The 25,587-nt window shown below is 37.5% G+C and overlaps 1 protein-coding gene across 1 annotated transcript in view; it reads right to left on the bottom strand.

Moving 5' to 3' along the window:
• The window catches only part of stab1 (stabilin 1), a 49,253-nt gene extending 24,050 nt beyond the window's left edge, over window positions 1–25,203 (bottom strand). Inside the window, exons 1-31 of the mRNA XM_067415615.1 lie at window positions 24,866–25,203; window positions 22,196–22,326; window positions 22,011–22,126; window positions 20,957–21,042; window positions 18,915–18,984; window positions 18,727–18,822; window positions 18,518–18,628; window positions 16,423–16,610; window positions 16,191–16,327; window positions 14,706–14,833; window positions 14,490–14,566; window positions 14,226–14,369; window positions 11,574–11,711; window positions 11,389–11,460; window positions 11,191–11,304; window positions 10,833–10,886; window positions 7,812–7,892; window positions 7,442–7,600; window positions 7,147–7,209; window positions 6,868–6,963; window positions 6,661–6,747; window positions 5,649–5,760; window positions 5,311–5,497; window positions 4,114–4,207; window positions 3,344–3,499; window positions 2,415–2,510; window positions 2,203–2,298; window positions 2,008–2,055; window positions 1,767–1,894; window positions 1,563–1,671; window positions 1,386–1,463 (exon numbers count right to left, since the gene is read on the bottom strand). Of these exons, the coding sequence (XP_067271716.1) occupies window positions 1,386–1,463; window positions 1,563–1,671; window positions 1,767–1,894; window positions 2,008–2,055; window positions 2,203–2,298; window positions 2,415–2,510; window positions 3,344–3,499; window positions 4,114–4,207; window positions 5,311–5,497; window positions 5,649–5,760; window positions 6,661–6,747; window positions 6,868–6,963; window positions 7,147–7,209; window positions 7,442–7,600; window positions 7,812–7,892; window positions 10,833–10,886; window positions 11,191–11,304; window positions 11,389–11,460; window positions 11,574–11,711; window positions 14,226–14,369; window positions 14,490–14,566; window positions 14,706–14,833; window positions 16,191–16,327; window positions 16,423–16,610; window positions 18,518–18,628; window positions 18,727–18,822; window positions 18,915–18,984; window positions 20,957–21,042; window positions 22,011–22,126; window positions 22,196–22,326; window positions 24,866–24,919 (3,306 nt within the window). The 5' untranslated portion in view covers window positions 24,920–25,203. The remainder of the gene's footprint in view (window positions 1–1,385; window positions 1,464–1,562; window positions 1,672–1,766; window positions 1,895–2,007; window positions 2,056–2,202; window positions 2,299–2,414; window positions 2,511–3,343; window positions 3,500–4,113; window positions 4,208–5,310; window positions 5,498–5,648; window positions 5,761–6,660; window positions 6,748–6,867; window positions 6,964–7,146; window positions 7,210–7,441; window positions 7,601–7,811; window positions 7,893–10,832; window positions 10,887–11,190; window positions 11,305–11,388; window positions 11,461–11,573; window positions 11,712–14,225; window positions 14,370–14,489; window positions 14,567–14,705; window positions 14,834–16,190; window positions 16,328–16,422; window positions 16,611–18,517; window positions 18,629–18,726; window positions 18,823–18,914; window positions 18,985–20,956; window positions 21,043–22,010; window positions 22,127–22,195; window positions 22,327–24,865) is intronic.
• Between the last annotated feature and the right edge of the window lie 384 nt (window positions 25,204–25,587).

The raw sequence follows: 25,587 nt of genomic DNA on the forward strand, positions 1-25,587 counted from the left end.
GTTGTAGTGTGTTTAAGCATTACTATGATGTTAGGGCAATTTGGGTTGTTGATAGGGCATTGCTATGCAGGTGCTACAGGGTTCTGAGTGTGTTTAGAGGATTACTATGTTGTTGCTAGGGTGTTTTGGTTAGTTGCTAGGGCATTTCTGTGCAGTTGCTAATGTGTTTACATGTTTTTGATAGTTGTTATTTTGTTGCTATGCAGTTGCTATGGTGTACTGAGTGTGTTTAGGGGAGTGCTTATATTTTTGCTAGTTCGTTTTAGGTATTTGCTAGGGCATTGCCATGCAGTGGCTTATGTGTTTTCCATGTTTTAGACTGGTGCTAGGGTGTTGCTATGCAGTTGATAAAGTGTTATATGTGTGTTTAGAACATTCCTATGTTGTTGCTAGGGTGTTACTATGCAATTTCTACAGTGTTCTGAGTGTGTTTAGAGGATTGCCATGTTGTTGCTAGGGTGTTTTGGGTAGTTGCTAGGGCATTTCTTTGCAGACACTTATGCGTTCTACGTGTTTTTGACAGTTGCTAGGGTGGTGCTATGCATTTGATAAGGTGTTCTAAGTGTGTTTAGGGAATTGCTATGTTGTTGCTAGGGTGTTAAAGGTTGTTGCTATGCAGTCATTAGGTGTTCTATGTGTGTTTAGAACATTGCTATTTTTTTGCTAGAGTGTTGCTAGGAAATTGCTACTTGTGTTTAGGGTGATGTGTTTAGGTTGTTGCTAATGGATTTTGGGTAGCTTAGGCATTGCTATGCCATAACTTAAGTGTTCTAAAAGCCAATTCACACTCTACCGACAGACGTCGTAACTGTGGACAATAACCTGATTAAAGTACGTCACTTCTCAGACATTCCAAAACCCAACAAGCACAGTTTCAGCTTGTTCAATAGGTGAAAACAAGCTTCAACAGCTGCCAACAGATGCAGACGGGGGCAACACACTGATCCAACAAAACCCAGTGCAGCGTCTATTGCCATTTGTCAGCATTTGTGAGTGCCTTAAAGGTGTTTAGGGCATTGCCTCGTTATTGATAGGGTGTTGCTAAACCATTCATAAAGTGTTATAAGCGTGTTTTGGGCCTTGCTTTGCTATTGTTGGGGAGTTTTTAGGTAATTACAAGGGTGCTCTATGTGTGTTTAGGGCATTTCTCTAATGTTGCTGGGTATTCTGAGTAGTTGCTAAGGCATTGCTATGCAGTAATGTATATGTATTTTTAGTGGATACTAGGGTGTTGCTATGCAGTTGTTCTGGTCCATGTAAGTCAATGGGAAATCCCATTATCTCATTATTGTACATTTGTAGCACAAACAGTGTGGGATACACTGAAGTTTAATACTTCTGGTTTGGTATTTTAACCAGACAACATCTTCGCAAAGTTGAATTACCGTGTCAATAATGTGAATGCACCCATTAATTGCCTTGAGGTCCGGAACAAGAATAGTAGCATTGCCGATCATGAGGTCCTAGGGACACAAGTGTGAACAGATCACATTACAGCAGTGAAAGATGACCAATTTAAGGCTGTTGTTTATCCAAGGGGTGGGGTTTTGTCTGACAGTTACCCTGCCGTTGCTTTGGACCTCCCATTTAGTCTTTCCTATAGTCTGAATTGTTTTACCAACTTGCTGCTGTAAGTCTTCAGAGGTGTAGATCCCATCTAAAAAATGAACTCTAGACAGAAATCACGTACAGAAAATGATTACATGACATTTACTCTCTTTTGAAAATCTCATAAACCAGCTCTCAATGTTGAACAAAACACATACTTTAGAAGGTGAGGCATCCTGTAATAATCAAACCAAAAAGACTCGTCTGAATCGCTGAGGTTCCTGAAAGCAGCTTTAGATGGAACCAAAGCTGTGACTCTGCTGTCACTCTCAATCACTTTGTGCCTCTGCAGATAAACACAGAAATGTTGTAGAATAATATTTATGTGGTAAATATTACTTTTTTTCTTTTAATTACGTCACTTATAAAAATCGACAATTTGAGTAAAGATGTACTTACTTGAAGGAAGCGATTGAAATTGTAAAACACAGAATTTCCATCTAGCTCCTGAAAATAAAAACATGAATAAAAAAAATGAAAAACTTAACACATTTATTTTTAAAACTTAAACCAGTTTTTAGCAACAAATCTCTTGTGTCCATTATGTTGACATCCGATTTAAAAGCTCGGGATTAAATGAATGCGTCATCTTACCACGAGCATGTTTCCATAACACACGAGTCCATCGCCTTCGTATTCGCTTGGGCACGTGCACTCGCGTAATCCAGGACTCTTCAATTTACATGTGGCCTGGAAACATTATTGAGCAATTCCGCCACATTACATGCTAGCATAAAGGAGTTTAAGCCTTAAATACAATTTCACCAGAATCAGCCATTTTGACAAGTTATTTGTGTTGTACAGACCAGAGAATGACAGCCTCCGTTATCTGACAAACAGGGGTTGACGATTTCACAGGCCATGCCATCTCCCATGTAGCCTTTCTTGCAGCTACATTCATTCTGAACAGAAAAACGAGTTGAACAAAACTCAGGTCTGGGTGTACAACGTTTTTTTTCTTTCATAGCTCATTTCTTCAGTTTTGTATATTTTTTCCCCCTTAAAATTCCTTTGGAGAATTGCAAACTTGCATAAATCAGACAATAGTTGTAATACAATAAGAAGTACAGAGTTCTAAAATAAATGTGGATAGCAACTCAGACCTCAACTCAAAAATGTGTTCGGGTCAAATTGACCCGGAACATAATTTATGGACTAGAGAAGACATGTAGATGCAAAATACTTTCAAATTTGATGATGTGAGAGACAATTGAGATATTAAAGAGATATGTTTTTGTGTTTTTCTGTCCTAAAGGTTAAAGGAAGTGTATGTAAGATTGTGGCCAAATCTGGAACTGCAATCACTTTCAAATGACTGTAGAGCGGTGTATCCCCTCTCCCCCTCCCTCTGACTCGAGGTTGCCAGATAAGCTGCAGGATCCAGAAGGAACGTTTGTAGCTGAAGCTGTGGTAACTAGAGCAGAACTGGCAACCCAGATGCAGAAACACTACTGACTTTGTGATTGGTCGATAGGAGGAGGGTGGAGCTTCAGACCAAAACACAACATGTCAACATCAACATCAGTTGAGGGCTGCAACAACAACTTTTAGACAATATCCTGGCCAGACTGTTGTCAGTGATGTAAGTATTTGAAATAAACATGACTTCTTAATGTCTAGTGACATATCAGGGCCATTTTATGATCAATTGAAATACATATTTTTACACACAGTTCCTTTAACTGTATCCTCACAGGTTATTTACTAATCTAGGTTATGGTATCAGGATCGTTACCTGTCCTGGTGCAGTGGAGGTGCAGTCTGCATTTTTATGACATCCACCACGACTCTCCAGCAGGCAGTTATTGATCTCCACACACAAGCTTCCATCACCTGTCCATCCTTCCATACAGACACAGTTCACCTTTCCCGCATCGTACGTACACAAAGCCTATTAAACACAATCACAAAAAACGGAATTAAGGTAAACGTGATATCAAAACTGACTTAAATAAAGTAACATGGTCATATCAAGCATGATTGAGCAGCGTGTCATATAAGTTGGCTTTTATACTATTTCTGCTGGTTTTCATAACATTTCAGCTGATGTAAGTAAGGTTGGCGAGAGAAAGTACATTCACAAAGTACTTTTACAAGTAGCGATGTTGTGGAGTAATAGCTGTCTGATTCATCACTGAAACACATTTCACAATATAGGAGTTGCTATGGAAGCCCATTTCCTCCACATACTGTAAGAAAAACATGTATTTAGTAAATCGTAATTATGAACAAAAAGTTGAAATTAGGCATACAAATGTTCAATCAATTTCAACTTTGTATGTCTTGTTATACATAGACTTATGTTATAATTTTGTAAACGCTTCAAAAGTCAACCCTGGCCAATGCTTGACATCATTTCCATGTGTCAGTTTGAATCAAAGGGTGACTTTGAATCACTGCAGCTGATGCACTAGTGAAAGCAGGGCAGATTATTACACTTTAGACTCGCTCAGCATCTGAGGGCTAAAGGGAAACCGCTGGAAAAGGGAAATACATCTGTCTCACATTGACGTCGCAGCCTCCTCTCTGAGGCTGGAGGCAGAGATTGGATTCAGTGCAGGTGTAACCATCCCCTTCATATCCAGGCAAACAAGCACACCTACAGCACAATGTACAATAGATCAATAACATGCCAAAGACAGATGCCAATTAACAAGTCGACACATTACAAAAGTTACACACAATAACACTGACACTGCTAAGATGCTTGCTTCAATGGGCACTGCAGAGTAAAAGTATCTGGTTGTAAAAAAAAAAAGTCCCAATATTTGCCACAAATGTTGTTAAAATAAAATGCTGTAAAAACAGTTTTTAATAAAAAAAAAACAAAATAAAAAACAAACCATTGCATAAAAGTATTGGTTTTCCTAAAAAATACGCCTATATTTGACAAACTTTTTGTCTAAAATAAAATAACTGTAAAAATAAAATAATATAAAATAATAATGGGCATTGTATTGGGTTGGAAAAAATGTTTGCCAAATGTTTGCCAAAAATGTTGTCTAAAATAAAATAAAATAAATCTGACTGTAAAAATAGTAATAATAAAATAAAAATAACAAATATTTTACAAAAATCAAATAAAACCCTGAGCGTAAAATAAATTAAATTGGAAAAAAATGAAAAATGAAATAAAATAAAATAAAACAATGGGCAAAAATATTGTCTAAAAATAAAACAACTGTTTAATAAAAAATAAAAAATAAAAAAATATTGTAAAATAATACTGGGCATTGTATTGGGTTGTAAAAAATAATTGCCAAATATTTGACAAAAATGTTGTCTAAAATAATAAAAATAACTGAGTGTAAAAATAAACGTAAAATTATTATTATTTTTTAAATTAAAATAATGTAAAATAATAATGGGCATTGAATTGGGTTGTAAAAAATGTTTTACAAAATGAGAATTTAAAAAAAAAAAAAATTAAATACAAATAAATAATAAGAAGAACAATTTTTTTTTTTAAATGGGCAAATATGTTGTCTAAAATAAAATAAAATAACTCAAATAGGTAAATAAATAAAATATAAAATAATAAAGGGTGTTGCAAGTTAAAAGGATTCGTTTGTTAAAAAAAGCCAAATATTTTACAAATATTCAAATAAATAAAATAAAATAAAATAGCTGTAAAATAAATAAAATAAAATAAAATATGGGCAATCTATATTGATCAATACACCATGCTCAAGTGACACTAACATGGTTTGTTCATTGATGAAGACACATTTGGCGTGAAGGTGGCATTGTGCAAGGACACCGTCTGAGTTGCAGGGGGTGGCGGTCTGGTCACAAAGGTCCCCTGAAAACCCGTCCTGACAGGATCCTTTCCTACACAGCCCCATACTGCCAGGCCTGTTATCACAGACACCGTGGACACAGCGGCAATCTACAGGACCAAACAGAGCGTGAGGAGAGGAGAAGGTCACGAACGCTGGTGCTGTATCAGCGGCGGGTCACGGTTTGGACAAAAAGACAGAAGGAGGTACTTTGAAAAGGGAAACTGGTAAACAAAAAGCATATAAGGTACATAACGTCACCTTCATCACAGTTTTCTCCATGTTTGTTGGGGTCTGAGCAGAGGTGGCACGCTACGCCCTTAAACGCTGGTTCACACTTACAGGAGCCGTTTCCATTGATGCCGTCGAAACACTACAGACAGAGACATGACTAATAAACACCAGCACTTCCTTCAGCTGATGTCATGTTCATGTTGAGTTCATCACTGTAAAATCCAACAGCTGTTCTTACTAAAACTGTTTAGTAAGCTTTACTGAATGTCCAGTAATTTGTTGAATTTACTTAAAACAATCTAGTAATCTGAACTATTTGCATGCTATGCCTTTGTTACTTAGAAAACCCAAGTAAACTTCACTTGACTGGTTTGAGTACCATTTTGCCAAACCAAAAAAATTACCAAGTGGCTGGGCGGGCAATTTTTAATAGACTTTTAACTCATATCCTCCAATTCCTCTCACCATAATTGTGATTCGTTTCACAGGTATCTGATTTCAAAGGAAGGGAAGTAATATATATAATAGATATATAAACTATTTCATGTCAAATAATGATATTTTTAAAATGTTTTGATAATATTTATCGCACTAACTTTTAATTGGGTCGATATAATCCCTCTATATGTGTGAGAATAGCAGTTGACCATGTGTGTGTCACACACAGACTTCAACATTCAGCGTGCAAAACACAACAATGGTAACAAGGATTTTTTTTTAATTAATTAATTTTTTATTATTATTAATAAGACCTTTAAAATTTTATTTGTTGTTGTTATTGGGGTTATACTGACAAAAGACAAATGGTAAAATAAAGCCAAAAATAGTAAAAATGAAACAATTTATGTATTCATGCCGCTATCCACTCTGGGAGTACACTTCCTCAGATCACAGATAGAATTAAGTTGGCTAAACTTAAATGGTTTAAGTAAGAACAACTTAATGGAATTAAGTAATGCTTCCTTTATTGAATTAAGGCAACGAGTTTGCACAATTTAATTAAGTAAACTGAATAAATAATTTTTTACGGTGCACTTACAGTCCCTTTATCATAACACGGGTGCTGGAAACCTCCAATGCACGGCTTACAGTCCGGCCCATAAAAACCACTGCAACACTCTGGTGTCTGCAGACAAGACGGCAAACACCTCACAGATTAGTCATTAGAAACAATTCAGAATATTTAATAGTCAATGCATTTGAAGGAACTATGAACACTGTGTGATCTGGGACCTCGTTTTCATACCATCTGAGTAACGTTGCAGTATTTGGCACAGCCTCCCGCGTCCAACCATTCCAATTTGGGATCAGTAAATGGATGGCAATATGTAAGATGACTTGTCTATCAAAGGGAAATAAAAATGGCCAAATGCAGCTTTCTTTTCAATAAATTATGGCCAGCACTGCTGCTGTTCTGATTGTGCAATGTTGAATGAAAACACATTCATTCAAAACGACTTTTAACAACTGCGTATTGATTAAAGATGTCTGATATGGTTCATAAATAACAGAAAACAACAAATACCAGCTCAACAGTTCCAGGTGGACATTGTGACTCATGGAGATGGCTACATGGGACACAGGGACCCTACGGAGAGAAGCAAAACATTTTGAAATATTGTGACCAGTTTATTCAGACTTATAAGGCAGAATTATAAGGTAGGATGACTATAATAACTAATGATTTTATTAATTAATTTTGCTTATTATTTAGTGCTTTGTTCTAGAGAAGATGCTGTTATTGATCAGTTGATTTGCTGGCTACACATACAAGAATGATGTCGACACACATTACATAATACCCATTAAAGGGAACCTACAGTCTTGATAACGCTCCCATTAATGTCACAACGATGGGGCATTATGGGAACTATGGACGAAGGTACCAGGACTCCATCAATCAGGTGAATGATTCCATTAGACGCGACAATGTCTTTCGTTTCGAGAAGTATTCCTTTATCACCCAGAAAGACTCTTCCCTGTGGATCGATTGAGAGAATGTAAGAACAACAGTCCCATAATTTTCAATTCTCTTATTATACTGCCACTAAGTCACCATTTTTTTAAATTTTTGTTTTATTTTATTTTACACAGAATTAGGCCCAACACGTTTGCACCAAATTTGATAAGAAATATCTAATTTCCATCCGAAGTTACAGCCAATGCAATCAATGAAGGACAGTCACTTACATCCTCAGAGGCATTGATCATTAAGATCTCATTGGCCATGGTCATAATCGCAGACATGCTGGCAAGCTGGTCCACAGTGATCTAAGCAAAAGATATGTGATGTGATATACTATGTTATCCATTGCATAAATGGTTCACAGCTACAGTTTTCATAAAATCATTAAATCCAAATGTGAAGATTTTAGTTCATGTCTGTTAGCTTTGAGGCTATCTGCTAGTGTACTGACATTGACAAATGGTGTATTTAAATAGACGGTATGCATCGACGTTGCTTTCCTTTCGGAACACGCACCCTCAGCCCCACTGAGTGGCAGAAGAGCTGCTGCATGACTGGAGTTAATAGAGGAAAATGCGAGTAGAGCAAACAATTATCATTTTAAACTGAAGGATGTGCCCGATATAGTGTTCCTTACAACTTATCAAAGATCCAGTGATCCGTGGATATACATGCAGCCAGGAATTGTGTTTTCCTGACATTTTCATGAGCCTGATTTCGTAAATCATAAATATTTATCACTGTCAGTCATCGCAATTTCGAGAGTGAATCTGTAAGCCAGATGTTTGACGCATGTTGCTTTTTTTCGCAGTCCTTTTTCAAATTGTGATGTGCTCGATTTCATGTAAATTGCGATTAATCGTGCAGCCTTACTGCACACTGAATCTCTTATTTACATAATGTCTACACTTTGTTAGAGAGGATTTGCGCGCGTGCGGAACCCAGCACTGGACAAACACTCGAGTGGCAAGTGAATTCTATCTTCAACACCCGTGATTGGCCATTACGTTCAAGAAATCAACAAACATGTCTGTGATTGGCTAAATTACTCACCGAAGCAAAAACACGTTGGCAATGTAATTATTTGACTGAGTGCAAATAAAGACACGCACTGGATTTTTAGCCAGCTCTTTTGCGCTAATAATATGCTATTATTACGAAGAAAACAGATCCTAGACCAGCAGTTATGGGCAGCTTTTCCATCTAAAAGCAGTCAGTAGCAGAAGCAGCAGGCGGCAGTGGTTTAAGTAAGAAAATTACACGCTAATATTAAAGGTCCACTGAAATCAAAATTGAAGTTTTTTAGCTTTTAGTATGACTGTGTTAGCCTTAAAGTTATGAATAAGCTGGTGTGTTCCAAAACTATGACAAAATTTGCATTTAGGAGATATAAGCATTCAAAATTTACAGTCTCCCACTTCCTTTAAAACCAATCTCAGATTTTGGTGACATCAACGCAGACTTTAGCCTAGAAATCTAGACGCACCCTAGCAGCAGCAAATTTAATCTGCCCGCAAGTGTCGTCTAGCAACTCTCAATACGCTTCTGAGCTGTATTCGCCTAACTCTTGCCGGGCCAATCACATCATGTATAGAGTTGGTGGGCAGGGCCATAATGACGACGGCCGAGTTGTGTTTGTGTGCTTCTAGTAAACACAGAAACTGGCGAACGGCGGTCTTTCGAATCAGCTCTGACCGCGACTCTGGAAGACTTGGAGTTAAGCTTTTCTCTGAGAAAAGAACAAAGAACGGCACTGGAGTCATTCTTAAAAAGGGAAGATGTGTTCTGAGTTTTGCCGACCGGATATGGCGAATGTTTAATCTGTCAGCGAGCTCTGTTTCACCTTCGTTGCTCTGGTTGGTGGTAGTGCTATCCTATCGCGTGCAGAGGGAGTTTGAAAGACAACCGTTTATCCCGCCCCTCTGATTGAGCCCTGTCTATGGTAAGTTTCCAGACCAAACATCTTGATGTGGGTCTGGCTTGTCAGGCTACGCAGACTTCACTTTCTCGTCAAATCTTCTGTCCAATCAAAATGCTCTCTAGAATATAAAGCCCGCCCCCTACACTGCTGAAGCTGTGGCTGAAATCGGTCAGTTGTTAACACACATTTACTAATTTCTACATGGTGAAAGGCACATAGCACACTATATATGTGATAGGGAATGATTCAGTGTAAATATGCTTTCATTTGAGGCGAATAAAGTCTGTTTTCACGTTAGTTTCACGCACAGCCTCAGCGCACACACCCCAACAGCTCTGGTCTAAATTTAGACCAAAGACATGAGAGTGCAGCGCGGATCATATGCGCGAGTCCGCACAGACAACAAACATATCGACCCATTTGAATTCTGCACAGAATGCTGCATTTCAAAAGCGATATGAAAGAGATTATGATGGTAAACAGTTAGAGGAAACTGCTGGCTTTACTAAACAGAGAAAGTTCTGCTCTTGCGCTCTATTCAAACTGTATATTAACGAAACGCTATTGGCTATTTCAAAAAAGGGGAGAAGCTGCTAACAGCTGGACCCGATTCAGAGGAAATTACATCAACACATTGAATAATGCGACGCGTTCCAAAGCACTTCAGTGGGCCTTTAAGTCTGCCTTCCTGGTTTTATGTGCATTTCACATAATTCATGCAGAAAACCAACGCTGCCTCTCAGTCTTTTTGCCACTCAGTGGGTGTAACCGCAGCGACTCCGGACGGTGGTGACGTCACGTGCATACCCTCTATTGACAGCAGCATTTGAGCAGTTAGAAAATGGACTAAAAGTATGGCTGTCTAAACCCCTGTTCTGACAAAAAATATGACACGACATTTCTACGTACGTAGTGTTTATTTTGAGTCTCGAAGCAATAGTCTTAACCTTGGAGGCAGCAAATGCTAATCTCTTAAGAGGTTAACCATCTAGATACATCCCACAAATACACCAAATTCCTCTGCTCAGGCGCGTATACATTTTCCTCCAATTTAATGCTTTCTACAATTAGAATGTCTCATCTGCTAATATAACTCACAAATGACTATCATTAGCATTTGCATTAGCATTTTTATGCAATGACAAATTAAAGACTATAAAAACTATTAAAAAACTAATATGTGCTTCACATTTCAGGAAAAAAGCATCCGTTGAACCATTTCATAAGTTCTCCAAAGTGATGTACATAAATGCCTAATTTTAATGTAAAAATAACTGTGGGAAAGCATTTAATATATGATTTCAGAGGTTAAAGAGAAACTTACGGCAGCCAGGGAGAACATATGGTGTTTCAGAAGCGTCTGAAGCTTTGGTTTGGCCTTTATAAAAAAGAGATGAAAAATCAGTATGTGTTATGAATGAATATAAAAATGCCCTATGGATTTCCCAGGTTGAAAAGGATGTCCTATTAAATGTATTAAAAATGCACTTGAAATGTAAGTAGTATAGTATGTATTATATTTAAATTGTACTAAACACATACTTAAGTACACTTTTAATACATTTAATAGTATGTCTTTTTCACCTTGGTTTGATTAAAACAATGAGTAAAAATGGGATGCAAATAATTTGATTATACATATCTAACTTCATTAGAGGCAGAAACACATATTGGCAGCTCACATCATTCAGCATGTACATAAGACTTCCATCTCTGAATTTGTCTATGGCTTTGTTGGTTGGAACAAGCACTGTAAGAGGACCTGCTCCTCTAATGGGTAACAGGGCTCCACAATTCTGCAGCAGAAAGAGACAAAATATTATGAATGCTTGGGTTCAGTGCAGAAGTGCAGAACACAAGCATGATAGGAGATCACTCACATCAACCAGAGACAGGAATCGATTGAACCTTTCATCCTCTCTGAAAATCTCCCCGATGGTCCTGGAGGAGAACTTGAGGTTGCAGAAAAGAACATCTACATTAGAGGGTGCTGCTGTTGGTGATGTTTATTATTTATCAGGTATTACTAGATCAGTTGGTTGTGAAATAGTTGGAACAACTTTACCTCCATGTTGTTGTTTGAAGATTCAATATGAGTAAGAGTAAAGGGCTTGTCAATAAAATGAATTATTCCGTTGGATGCTGGGATGTCACTCTCAAGTATAGTAAACAATACGTCTGGATCCCTCATCAGGATGAAGTGCTGAAGATACATGCAAAAATCAGCAGAGCAACTAGACAGAGAAACCGATAGAAAGGTAGGTTCAGATAGATAGATAGATAGATAGATAGATAGATAGATAGATAGATAGATAGATAGATAGATAGATAGATAGATAGATAGATAGATAGATAGATAGATAGATAGATAGATAGACAGACAGACAGACAGACAGACAGACAGACAGACAGACAGACAGACAGACAGACAGACAGATAAATGGACAAATAGACAGACGGACAGACAGACAGACATATAGATAGACAGACAGACATATAGAGAGACAGATAAACAGACAGAAAGACAGACAGACAGTCAGACATATAAATGGAGATATAGACAGACAGACAGACAGACAGACAGACAGACAGACAGACAGACAGACAGACAGTCAGACATATAAATGGAGATATAGACAGACAGACAGACAGACAGACAGTGAGACATATAAATGGACATATACAGTCCCTGACAAAAGTCTTGTCGCTTATCTATTTTCTAGAAATACCTGATATTAACCTGACTTTTAATTAATTAATTGGTGTTAGAAATAGCTCATATGAAAAGTCAAAACCCTCCCAAATGATGTTTAATGCACTGAAAAAATTATTTTCACAGAAAAAATATTTATCAATTAATCAAGACAGAAAGGTCAAATTTTGGCAAGACAAAAGTTGTGTCGCCTATACAGAAATTGAACAAATTTACTGCAAATACAAAAATATGTCAGCAAATTAAGTTGTGGTGCTGTGAGATCCAAATTTAATATCTTGTATGACTTCCATGAGCTTGAAGGACTGCATCCATGCGGTTTGGCAAGGATTCATACAATTTATTGATGAAGTCATCAGGAATAGCTAAGAAAGCAGTCTTGCATGCCTCCCAGAGTTCATCAATATTCTTTGGTTTCGTCTTCCATGCGTCCTCTTTCATCCTACCCCACATATGCTCAATGATGTTCATGTCTGGTGACTGGGCTGGCCAATCCTGGAGGATCTTGATCTTCTTCGCCTTGACGATGGAGCACCGTCCTGCTGCAGAATTTGGCCTCTTTTATGGTTGGGAATATAAGAGATAGCTAAGATTTCTTGGTATTTTAGACTATTGATGTTGCCTTCCACCCTGCAGATCTCTCGCACACCCCCATACTGGATGTAACCCCAGACCATGATTTTTCCGCCACCAAACTTCACTGTTTTCTGGGTGAATCTCGGATCCATTCTGGCTCCAGTAGGTCTCCTGCAATATTTGCGGCGACTGTGGTGTAATTCAACAGAAGATTCATCTGAAAAATCCACCTTCTGCCACTTTTCCAGAATCCATCCTTTTAGCAGGCGGTGGGCCTTGGCAAATGCCACATGGTTTTTCAGTTGTCTTTTGTTTAGTGCTGGCTTCTGGGCACTGATTCGACCATGGAGGCCATTTCGAGACAGAATCCGACAAACTGTTCTGGTTGACACAGGGACTTCAGGTGACCAGGTCTCGTGGAGCTCTGCTGCAGTGGAAAATGGGCTGGCCTTGGATTTTCGAGCCAACAAACGGTCCTCTCGAGCAGTTGTCTTGCGGGGTCTGCCTGACCTAGGCTTGTCAAAAACGTCTCCAGTCTCTTCAAACCTTTTTTTTATCCTCTGTACTTGACGCTGAGACACATTGAAGGTGTCTGCCACATCAGCAGTGGATCTGGTCTTCAGCCTCTTGATAATCAAAACTTTAGTCTCAGGGTGAATCTTAGGCATGTTTGCAGAGGTCTAGTTGCAGTTGATGTGAAGGTCTAGTGTACTGGGGTTCTTTTTATACACACTTGAGACCTAATTGATCCATTATTAGTCACAGGTGAAGCTCATATGACAAGGTGACAACACGTATGTCTTTGCAAAAATTGACTCAATGGGCTTTACCAAGCTGTGAATATTAGAATACTTTTTGAAAGTTTAGTTTTTCACTGAAACATTATCACAAAAGCTGGTGGGTTTAAAATGAGCCATTTCTTGTAAAAAAAATCTTGATTAGAAATATATTTCAGCGGCACCTTAGGTCAATTTGTACAGACAGACAGACATGTAGACAGACAGACAGGAAGACAGACATATAGTAAGATATATAGATAGACATTAGACAGACAGACAGACAGACATATAGATAGACATATAGACAAACAGACATACATACAGACAGACAGGCAAACATATAGATAGACATATAGACAGACAGACATGTACAGTAGATAGACAGACAGACAGACAGATAGACAGACATGCAGACATATAGATAGACATATAGACAGACAGACATATAGATAGACAGACAGGCAGACATATAGATAGACATATAGACAGACAGACAGACAGACAGACAGACAGGCAGACATATAGACAGACAGACAGGCAGACAGACAGACAGACATATAGACAGACAGACAGACAGACAGACAGACAGACAGACAGACAGACAGACAGACATACAGACAGACAGACAGACAGACAGACAGACAGATACCTTTTTTGTTTTGAATCTGATCTTTTCTCCTCCGTACATCCACATATCTTTCCCCTCCAGATCACTGTAAAGTTTCTGTCCGAGGATCAGGTGATTTTTGCACACAGCATTCAGGATGTTGGTGGAGGATTTTCCTACAAGTGTCTGCTTGAGACAAGCAGGAAGTTGTCACAAACAAAAACAAAAAAAACAGGAAACATTATGAGGACATGAAACACAATCTACTAGGCCACTGTTTGTGTTTTTCAGTGTGCTTCAACTCACTTGGAATGGGGTCTGTCCCACAGGAATGAACGCAGTGAACGGGCCGTGTTGGCTCAGAGTAAACTCGCACGCTTGCTCTGAAAGCCAGAACACACTGTAAGCACATCTAACACTGCTTTTAGCTCCTTTCAAACTGACAAAACAGGCTGAAGTGTTCACTTAAAGTTGAATGAAACCCCCCCAGAAAAGTGGGTTTGGTGATCTCAAAGGACCCACCAAAGAAGCGAATGCTTCCAGTGAGGTTTCCTGCCTGACTGCCCTCTCTGTCCAGCTCCAGAACTCTTTCCATGAGGTTACCATAGCAACGTCTGCCATCGCCAATCTGCTGAGCGGTGCAGCGGCATCTGAAAGAATGAAATGTCTCGGTTTATACCCCGGCCTTCAGCGTGCATCTGAGCGAAACATCTCAGCTATTCATGACGTGACAGAATCACTCGTTACTACGGCTTTCTTTACACTGGAAACAATGTGGCCTACAAATCTAATTCATGCATCAATAATATCAGAAAACATAACTGAACACTGTAATTCAGTACATTACTACACAGATTTGCGTTAATCGTTAGGCCATGCATAAACGATTCTCCCAAGGGGGAGCTGTTGAGCAGTTCATGCAATGTCTATATAACATTTTCATAACATTCAGGGAAGAGTCGGTAATAAGAATTTAGGAGGAAAGTAAAACATGCAAATGCATCACAGCAATGACAATTGTAATGTAAAGTTGTGGTAAATATTTAGATTTTATTTTTTTGCATCATACCATTAATTCCTAAGGGGTTCAAAATGACCCACAAGGGACAGATTTGTTACTTTTTTTAAATTCAACCACAAAACTCATAAAATCCAGTCAATTTTTGTGTGTGTTCGTGGTCCAAATGTGAAGAAGAGTTATCATTTAAAAAAATCTAAATTATATATATATATATATATATATATATATATATATATATATATATATATATATATATATATATATATATATATATATATATATATATATATATATATATATATATATATATATATATATATAATGACTCAAGGGATGTTACCGTAAATACGTTTATTTTACAACTATTTGGTCTTCTGAATTCCTTTCTTTTAAATTATTATGCATCCTTAGATTTTCATTACTGTAATACAGTAAAATGACTAATACTACCATGATGTATTAATACTTCAATGTATAAAACATTTTAAATATCCTTTGACAGATGGAGACAAAGCAAAAATATATATCATTTTGAAATATATACATTCATATTAAAATAATGATAATTACATTTATTTGCATTGCGGTAATGAGAATTCAGGAGGAAAAGTGTTTAACTTTTATGAAAACTTTCAAAATGTATACAAAAAGGAATTTATCAAGCTCATTTTTAATGTATAATATTACACTATTTTTAACTAAATCATCCAGATGCATCAAGTAAATGAGAAATATGGTATAAAATGTCTTGAAATATGTGAAAAATATTGCGATGCCCTAAAAAATATGCTTCATTTTCATGAAACAGAATATTTGTATATACATTTTTAAACAATTAAAAACATTAAATATTTTTTTCTTGGGTGAAATGTGACTTGAACGTGTTGTGGGCAGGTTTCGTGAGATTCTCTGAGTGAACAGTGTGGCACTGAAGGAAGTGAAAGTTGCCTTTACTGTGTTATTTTAAGGGAAGCACCGGAACAGACCTGGGCGGGCTGTTGAATTTAACCTCGCAGCGGGCGCTGCTGTGGCATGTACCCGGTGCGCAAACAGGCTTTGGCTTTGGTGTGCAGCCCTTGGATGGATCGGCTGACTCTGTCCCGGGCAAACACGCACACTTCGACTGGGGAGGAAACACACACTAAGCTCTTATAACAAACAACATTGAATTCTACATTAGATTCAGATTCAAATTCCATCCCACAATGCATTGCTCACCTTCCCTGGGCCTGTAAATTCACAGAGGGTGGACTCCTCAGGACAGCCTCCGTTATTAGTGTCGCATGGGTCGATGGGAACGCAGTGTTTTCCGTCACCCTTAAATCCCTCTTCACATTCACATTGAAACTTCCCACCGCTAAATGAACATTTAGCGTTCACGCCACAAATTCCTGGCGAACATACACCTGAAACAGGGTAGAAAGAGATGATGGATAGAAAATAGACTATTTTGTATTTAAAGGTACAATTTGTAACTTTTGGCCCTCTAGCAGTTAAAAAACAAAACTGCATTTATTTTGCGGAAGAATATTGTTTTGGTTGTGCTTTGGCTCTGAGTGACTGCAGATGAATATGGTTATCTTACTGTTTATAACCTTCCGAACACTGGAATAGATAACGCTTTACAATGGACACTGAACTACATACGGCAATTAATCTTTTCTTTAATGCAGATTGGTCACCAGCTGAGTAATAAAATGGCATCTCTGCGCAACTTTTACAACATTTAAAATCCCACAGTTGAAAGCCAAAAAAAAGCCAAACCTATGTTGATTCTTGTTTTATTACGAGCTCTGTCTCATTCTCTTTTTGCTGGCAGACTCTCCTTTGTTCGGTGTTTGTTTAAAACAGGTGATTTCCTGGAGGTTCCGGATTTGCGGCTCCATGTCAACCTCCCTTGCTCGTTGTGACAAATAACCTCTCACTCCCACACTAGATACATAGCAAAGTAGCAGGAGCAACTTTCCTCTACTTAACGATATGACGATGAGACACTCACAGGTGAGTGACATATGTTTGCAATTCCCCGCAAAAAAAACCATCCCAACGGGTCTAAATTATAAATACTTATAATAGGCTAACCATAGTGAGTCAGGCTAAGAGAAAAACAAGTTTTGGAAGAAGATTGATGCTGTATTAAACAAAAAAAAAATACATTTAAAATTACACAAAACATACACTAAGTATGATTAACTATCAGCTCACGATAGCGTTAAAGGAAAACTCCAATGTTTTTGAAAATAGGCTTATTTTCCAAGTCCCTTAGAGTTATACAGTTTAGTTTTACCGTTTTTGAATCCTTTCAGCGGATCTCGGTATCTGGCTGTAGCACTTTTAGCATAGCTTAGCATACATCATTGAATCTGATTAGACCATTAGCATCGCGCTCAAAAAATGACTAAAGACTTTCAATATTTTTCCTATTTAAAACTTGACTCTTCTGTAGTTATATCGTGTACTAAGACCAACAGAAAATTAAAAGTTGCGCTGTGATATCGTCGCGCCGCTGCACCCATGGAACGGCAGCAAAGTTCCCTGATTATTACGCAGGAACGAGAGAAAAGTCCCTAACCATATCGGTCTGCAAAAACCACAACTTTTCATTTTCCGTGTGGTCTTAGTACACGATGTAACTACAGAAGAGTCAAGTTTTAAATAGGAAAAATATCTTTGAAAAAATAAAGTCTGGAGTCATTTTTGAGCGTGATGCTAATGGCCTAATCAGATTCAATGATGTATGCTAAGCTATGCTAAAAATGGAACCTGCCAGATACAGAGATTGGCTGAATGGATTCAAAAACGGTAAAACTCAACTGTTCAACTCTAAGGGACTTGGAAAATGAGCATATTTTTAAAAAAAGTGGAGTGCTCCTTTAACCCTCTTTTGCAATAAAAATCAACAGTCAGGATTTATTAAAAACACAAAAGGGAAAAATTAGAGCTGAAAAGGCGTGGACACAGTTATATTTTGGCTGATCTTATTGCATATGCATTTGTAGGAGTCTTCCTTTCAGACGCAAAAGTTATGGGAGCAGAGTATTTAAATGATTCACACAAGGTGATTTGATAAGGTTTGTGCTCGTCAATTTACTGGTATTTGCACCATTATTTACCCAAAAATGTTAAAACATTTAAATCAGATGATAATAGCTGCTCTTTGTAGATTGTGTTGGTCATTATGGATGTTGTCAGAAGATCACGCACAGAACTTTCCACTCCCATCTGCACTTTTTTGGAATTGCGCATTCACGCTAATTTGGCCTGTTTACTAAATCTGGCCCAAAATGCATATAGCTAAACATCAGGAAAGTACCTATACACGCTTGTCCAACCTTCTTGTATCCTTTCAGACATTCGCACACAATGCCTGTGTCGTCTCGTTTACAGTACGAGTAGGCTGGGCACTTTGAACAAGATGAAGAAGCTGCAGAGGAAAAGAAAAGTGTGAGTTAACAAAATCCACATAATGATATTGATAGTAATTGTAATTGTATGTATTCCAAGAGAAATGTATGGATTAACTTTGCAGGCACTTTGGTCCTAAAAATGGCGGTTGACAGTAACACTCGCCGTCCCCGTCGGGTCCTGAATTACACTTTGCATTTGAGCAGCTGCACACTAGAATAGTTTTACAGTTAGACCATTTTATCTTAAAAAATGGTGATTATAAGCTTATGGGATCAGAAATTACTGTTGTATAAATAACAGACCTGAACGGCAGTTGTCTCCATAGGCATTCTCATTCAAACAGTTCTGGCACGCAAAACCTGTATATCCCTCCTGTAAAAGTGTTGATTATTATTATCGTTAATAATATTATAACTTATAAATAAATGAAAAACAAACAAATAAGCAACTATTTTCAACAAACTTAAATAAAAATAAAAATAAAACAGTATTACTAAATTAACATAAAATGGCTGTAGAAGAACAGAACATAGAAAAGTACCTTTAATTTACTATAGATTATTTAGGTTACACTTTATTTTAAAGTGACGTAGTTACATTGGCCCTCATTTATCAAAAGTGCGTACACCAAATTTCCAGCGTACACCTTGCGTACACCCAAACCCACGGTGACTTTGAGATTTATCAATATGGATGTTGGCGTACGGCACGCTCAAATCCTACGCCAGCTCAGGAGGTGGTGTACGCACGTTTGAGTTAGTGGGAAAATGCGCAGGAAAACAATTCCTAACACCACAAAACGCACTGACAAGATGTGCTAGGCCTATATTATAACCCACTGTAAAAAAACAAAAAAACAAAAAACAAGAACATAGTAATTATAAACTTCAGTGTTTCTTATTGTGAAACATGGACTTAAATGTTTAATTTGTGTGATACCAAGCATTTGATTTGTAGGCATGTATTCCTCCAGTTGCGAGCCTGTGCGCTTTACCTGATGGTTCGGGGTTAGGCCCGGCAGCTGCGCACGGACTGGGACTGAAAATAATTCAGACTGTCGAAATAATAAAATTGACATTCTTCTTCTTTTAAATAATAATAATAATAATAATAATAATAATAATAAAATAAATAATAACGACATTCTTCTTCTAAATAACAATAAGCGTCATTAATAATAAAAATCATAATAATAATAAGAATCTTACAAATTGTCATGCAATTATTAATGTGAATGAATGGTACTCCACATCACATCATCATCACTATCGTACACCCCAATAGCCTACCTACATGTGCCGTGATACGACATTAAATGCTAATGTCAAAATCATTGTTCTGTAAAATAATGCATTGTGATAATTTCTCATCCAAACAGCTATTTAAACTGCTGGAGTGCACTTCTCCACCCCCACACTGTTACTCGTAATTAAGGTCCATATTTTGTTTTTGTGGGTGCCTTTAATCCCACTCTTTAAACTCCCAAATAAAACAATTTCGCTTTTTTCCACTTCCCTGGTGATCGGCTCGATGGGCGCTTCTCAATCATCTCACTTGTTCAGTAGTCAGAGCACTGATCAGGGAGTCAGTCCATTGACTTATTTCCTAATCAGTGCCCTGACTAGTGGACTAGTAAGATGATTGAGGCGCGCCCGATCTCCACGTCGGAGAAGTTTCGCTTCTTTGCCGTCTTCCGTGTATCCAATGGCGTAAAATGAGGGCTTCGGGGAGGCGGAGACTTGAATAGGGGCGTGTTAATCTAATGATGATCGTTTTCAGCCACAGCATTTATCAAGGGCAGGTATTGCGTACACCTGGATTGCAGAGGTGCACACAGCTTCATAAATCAGGCGGTGAGAGTGTAAGCATAATCTTACGCCAACATATACGCCCGTTTCTACGCAAGATTGAAAAATGAGGGCCATTGTACTTACTCAAACGTGATATTAATTAACATGTACATGTCACCATTATTTATTTAGTTAGTTATTAAGTGTACTAGTACATTTACATTTTTGTTTGCATAATTTCATAATTCTTTGTATGACAGCCTGGCCAAAAATGCATGTTCAACCACAATTATGAAATGAACAATTTTAAGGTAGAAAAACATAACTCAAACATAACTCATAACATAACATAACTAATTTTTATTATAGTTATTTTTATTGTTAAATTTGTTTTTATTATTATTTTTTATTATTATTATTCATTTTGTGTTATTACTTACCCTAGCAAGACTTATTTGAATTTAATAAATAAATAAATAAAACATTTTAACATAAAAATTGTAATATAACATTTAAATCAAAGTAAATGAATGTAGTAACTCAGATACACTTACATCACAAACACAGGTGCCATTTCCTGAATCTCCAGATTCACATGTACCATGACCATTACACACCTTTCCTGACCAGCTCGGGCAAGCTGGAGAAACACACAGCACTGGTTAGGAAATTCATCACATAGTAGATACTTTCTTACCCTAAGCAGCTTTAAGTAACTTAGAACCTGCAGTATTTGTGTCACCAGTTGGATTAGGTGAAAGTTATGAAAATGATCTCATGAATTTCTCACACTCAAGACATTCTAGGTGTACATGACGTTCTTCTTTCTGATGAACACCATCAGAGTTATATTAATAAATATCATGACGCTTCCAAGTTTTATAATGGCAGTGGCGGGGTCCATTGAGTTTGAAACTCAAAAAAGTGCATCCATCCATCATAAAAGTAATCCACACCACTCTGGGGGATAAATAAAGGCCTTCTAAAGCAAATTGAGGGGGCTTTGTAAAAAAATATCCATAGATAAATCTTTATAAAGTGAATATATAACTTCCGGTGGACCACTTTCCGATTGACACAAAAACTGTAACACCTCTCGCAATTCAAAACGCTTATGCTACGTTCGATGTCAAACATTGCGCCAGTCATGCTTTATATGCTTTTATACTTGATAAAGATTTAATTATGGATATTTTTCTTACACAAATGTATCACATCGCTTCAGAAAGGCTTTATTAACCCCCGGAGCCGTGTGGAGTATGTTTATGATGATGGATGCACTTTTTTGAGCTTCAAACTCAATGGACCCCATCACTGCCATTATAAAGCTTGGAAACGTCAGGATATTTATTAATATAACTTGATATTTATTAATAATATAATTGTGTTCATCGGAAGAAAAAAAGAAAAGTCATGTACACCTAGGATGGCTTGAAGGCGAGTAATTCATGGTGTAATTTTCATTTTAAAGTGAACAAATCCTTTAAGTAATACCACTGTACTTGACTAGTATAGTTCAGGAGAAAATGATATATGGTGAGCCTAAAATGCTCTGTTACATTCTATTTTAGTGTATCTTAAGTGTTTTTGGGTGTCATTGTAACTCACGCAAGCACAAGGGCCCCCAGAAGCCCGGACAGCACTGTTGGACTGTCGTAACCATCTGACATCTATGAGCGCAGCCTTGCTGCTCTACCAGACGATCCCCGATTTCCACCACGTATCTGAAACAGGGCAGTGGCAGATAAGACACAAACATGCCGAGCAAGCAGAAATGGATAATAATCACACACCTGCATGATTCGGGGCTCTTGGAGATCTTCCTGAACCCTTGCTTGCAGTCGACAGCAGCGATGGCGGCGCAGGATGTGCAGGGAGTTGTGACCTGGACTGTATCAAGCGATTCGCAGCGATTCGAGGCGGCCTGGAACGACAGAAACACAAATGTGGCTCAAACATGAACAATGAACAAGAATAGTGCACACAATTTATTTTTTATTAATGCAATTTCAATTTCAATGCAAATCATCTCCATGGGGTACAAAGTACCATGTTTTAGTTGATGATGATGATAGTGAATGGAAATTTGAAACCAAGATAGCAAAACTGCTATGGTACAGATCCGGCCCACATACTGCATGGAATGATGGTACTTTGGCATACTGCTCCTGTTTGCCAGATCTGGGCCGCAAGATAATCACAGCATAGCCACATGTCTGCCAAGAACAATGCGAATAAACCAGACCTGGCTCTAATGTGGGTTACGGTTGATTTTTATTCTAATCCTGGACTTTCCCACGTTCCTCATGTTCATATGGACCAAATGCTGCATTGGCAATGCACTCCTGTTTGCCAGATCTGGTCAACCATCTCAGCATTTTAAAAAGATTACTTAGTTGTTTTCAATGTTTCACACCTTCATTGATTACCATTGTTTTTAATAATAAATTTGAATTTTTATATATTCGCCAGTGATTTAATTTTATTGTAGTCTTCTCAAAAGGCATCTCTTATAATTGCATTGTGTGTTATAACCAATTACACGTGATTCTTCTAAAATTATGAATGCAATGTCTAATAATCGGAGGCGTTCAGATTATTCATCGCTGAAATGCTGGAGTTTTGTTCAGAGCGACTCTCACTCACTGACATCTGCACTCTCATCATAAACAACATAGCAGAAATAAAGCCTATATGTGCGATGAACGCAGGAGAGTCCTTCATCGTACAGCGATTGACTTTTGTTCATCAGTGAAAATAGTTTTAAACAAAGATCACAGCAGAACCACAGCACCTCTGATGGGACTGGCATAAAGTTGGATTGACGTTGGATGTTCGATATTCGCGAATTTAGGGACCATCTCCAAAGTTACATACATTGCTCATATACACGATTCTAACTTCAATAGCATTTGAGGAGAATGACTTCTTACAGTCATACAACCAACTGTAAAGTGTCCATCTAGGCGTTGTTTATGATGCAAACCTATTCGATTTTTGATATTTAATAAAATAAAATCACATGAAAATATGTATTTCACTAGGGTACTGTATGGGCGAAATATGCTAGATTTAAATGTCATAGAATTTAAATGCTGATAGAACGCTGATGGGAAAAAAAACTTCTAGGCTAGAATAGCCTAATATATAATATAATAAATTATATTTACACCAAAAAATCTTATATTTTTCAACTGTTTTCTCTAGGAGCTCTACAAACAACCATATCAGAGCTAAATAGACCTAATAAACTGGGCCACATTTTCTACAACATCAACTTTTGGTTTACACCCAGATTCGAAATTTTCTAAAGAAACATGTTTTTTTTTTAAAACATTTTGTGATTTGGGACATATTCACTATTTACCATGTGGGCCACTTTAGGGTCACATCCACACTCTAAAAAATGCTGGGTTAAAAACAACCCAAGTTTGGTTGAAAATGGACTAACCCAGCAATTGGGTTGTCTTAAGCAACATTCAGCCCAACCTCTGGGTTAAAACAACCCAATTGTGGGGTTAAAACAACTCAACCGTTGGGTTAAAACAACCCTATTGCTGGGTTAGTCCATTTTCAACCCAACTTGGGTTGTTTTAAACCCAGCATTTTTTAGAGTGCAGACAGCCATAAGCAGTGCTGCTTTGCATAAAATGCCCACATGTGTTTGGGATATTTGGCACATATTTTCTGTTTTACATGTGGGCCACCTCAGACTCACATTCATTTTGTCCAGAAGTGGCCCACATCTGGATTCTATCTGGGTATGTTGAGTTCAAATGTTTAGCAGTTTCATACATTAAAGTATAAAAATCTGGTACCATGACAATATCAATTGGGTGTATCATGGTATTAAATTAAGTGCCTTGGAGTTCCATATAAATAAAATAATAATTGGTACTACCATGGTCCAAAAACAAAAAATGACCATAGTACTATTTAAAAAGTGTATATTCATTTAGTGTAGTACTTACATGGTCATTCAATAAATACCATGGTACAACTTTTAACAAATCATTTATAGTTATTTAAAGATTTAGACTCCACTTTTAAACACCTTACCCAAATACTATAAATCAATGTACCACAGTATTATCATCTGGCAACAGCAATGTACCGTGGTATTGTAACTCTTTACAAAGCGTTACATGTTGTTCCACAGTATCAGCATAGTACTTGTCTAAAAATTATTGTAAATTAAAAAGATACCACCCTTTCAAAAATGTAATAGTTCACACTGACCAATTACTAAAAGAAATTATGGGGTTTACCGAGGTATTTATATAAGTATCTTGGAGTACCATGTAAATACCATAATAATCGATAATACCATGGTCCATTAAAAAAAAAAAAGTATATTCCTTCAATTAATACCATAGTATTACCATGGTACATGCTCCAAAAAATTAGCAAATCCTTTAAATAGTTACCTAAAGACATGAACAACAACTTTTCATGCAACTTACTTGAATCTGTATAATCCACAGTACCGTGAGTCCCAAAATGAGAAGATAAGACATGTCTGCTTCCTCAAAACCAGAAAAACTCCTTAAAAGTTGTCAGATAAACATGTAACACAAACAGAAAAGCCTCTCCTGAGACCGGCCGCAATCTCCAGTCACAGGACACAACTGGATATCTCGATTTCAAACATCTCCAGAAAAACCTCTTCAGACCTTCTCGCTCATGTGCTTTCAAGGATTTGCATGTTGAGCAGCTTGACACAGAGTGAGAGAGGTTTTAATATGACCACACAGCGGCTTCAAGCAAGAGAAAGGGTGAGAAAAACATCTTTTCCTGACAGGAAAATCACCGGATTTCCTCCACCGCTTCGCTTCCATGATGGTTTGGGAAGTCCATGCTTGTCAGCTGACAAGTTTGCAGGGGTCAGCAGAATTTTAAAAGAGTACATTGCGGATTATCACATTTTTCTTTATCTCGAAGGGTCACAAATATTTAGTGCCAGCAGTGCTAGGGTTAGAGATGGGGTCGCCTTGTTATTTAAAGTGAGAAACCAGCGAGAACACAAGTTATTTGAAAAATTATGCATTTAGCAGCATGCTTATCTGAACAATTTTATCAGTTGCAGTTTTCTGTGGGAATTTAACCCATGACCTTGGAGTCATCGGTGCATTGCTCGACTTTATGAGCTACTGGATTGATGACATGAGATTAGAACAATCCAACA

The sequence above is a fragment of the Pseudorasbora parva genome, chromosome 14 (genome assembly GCF_024679245.1).
Source record: "Pseudorasbora parva isolate DD20220531a chromosome 14, ASM2467924v1, whole genome shotgun sequence".
Classification (NCBI taxonomy): Eukaryota; Metazoa; Chordata; class Actinopteri; order Cypriniformes; family Gobionidae; genus Pseudorasbora; species Pseudorasbora parva.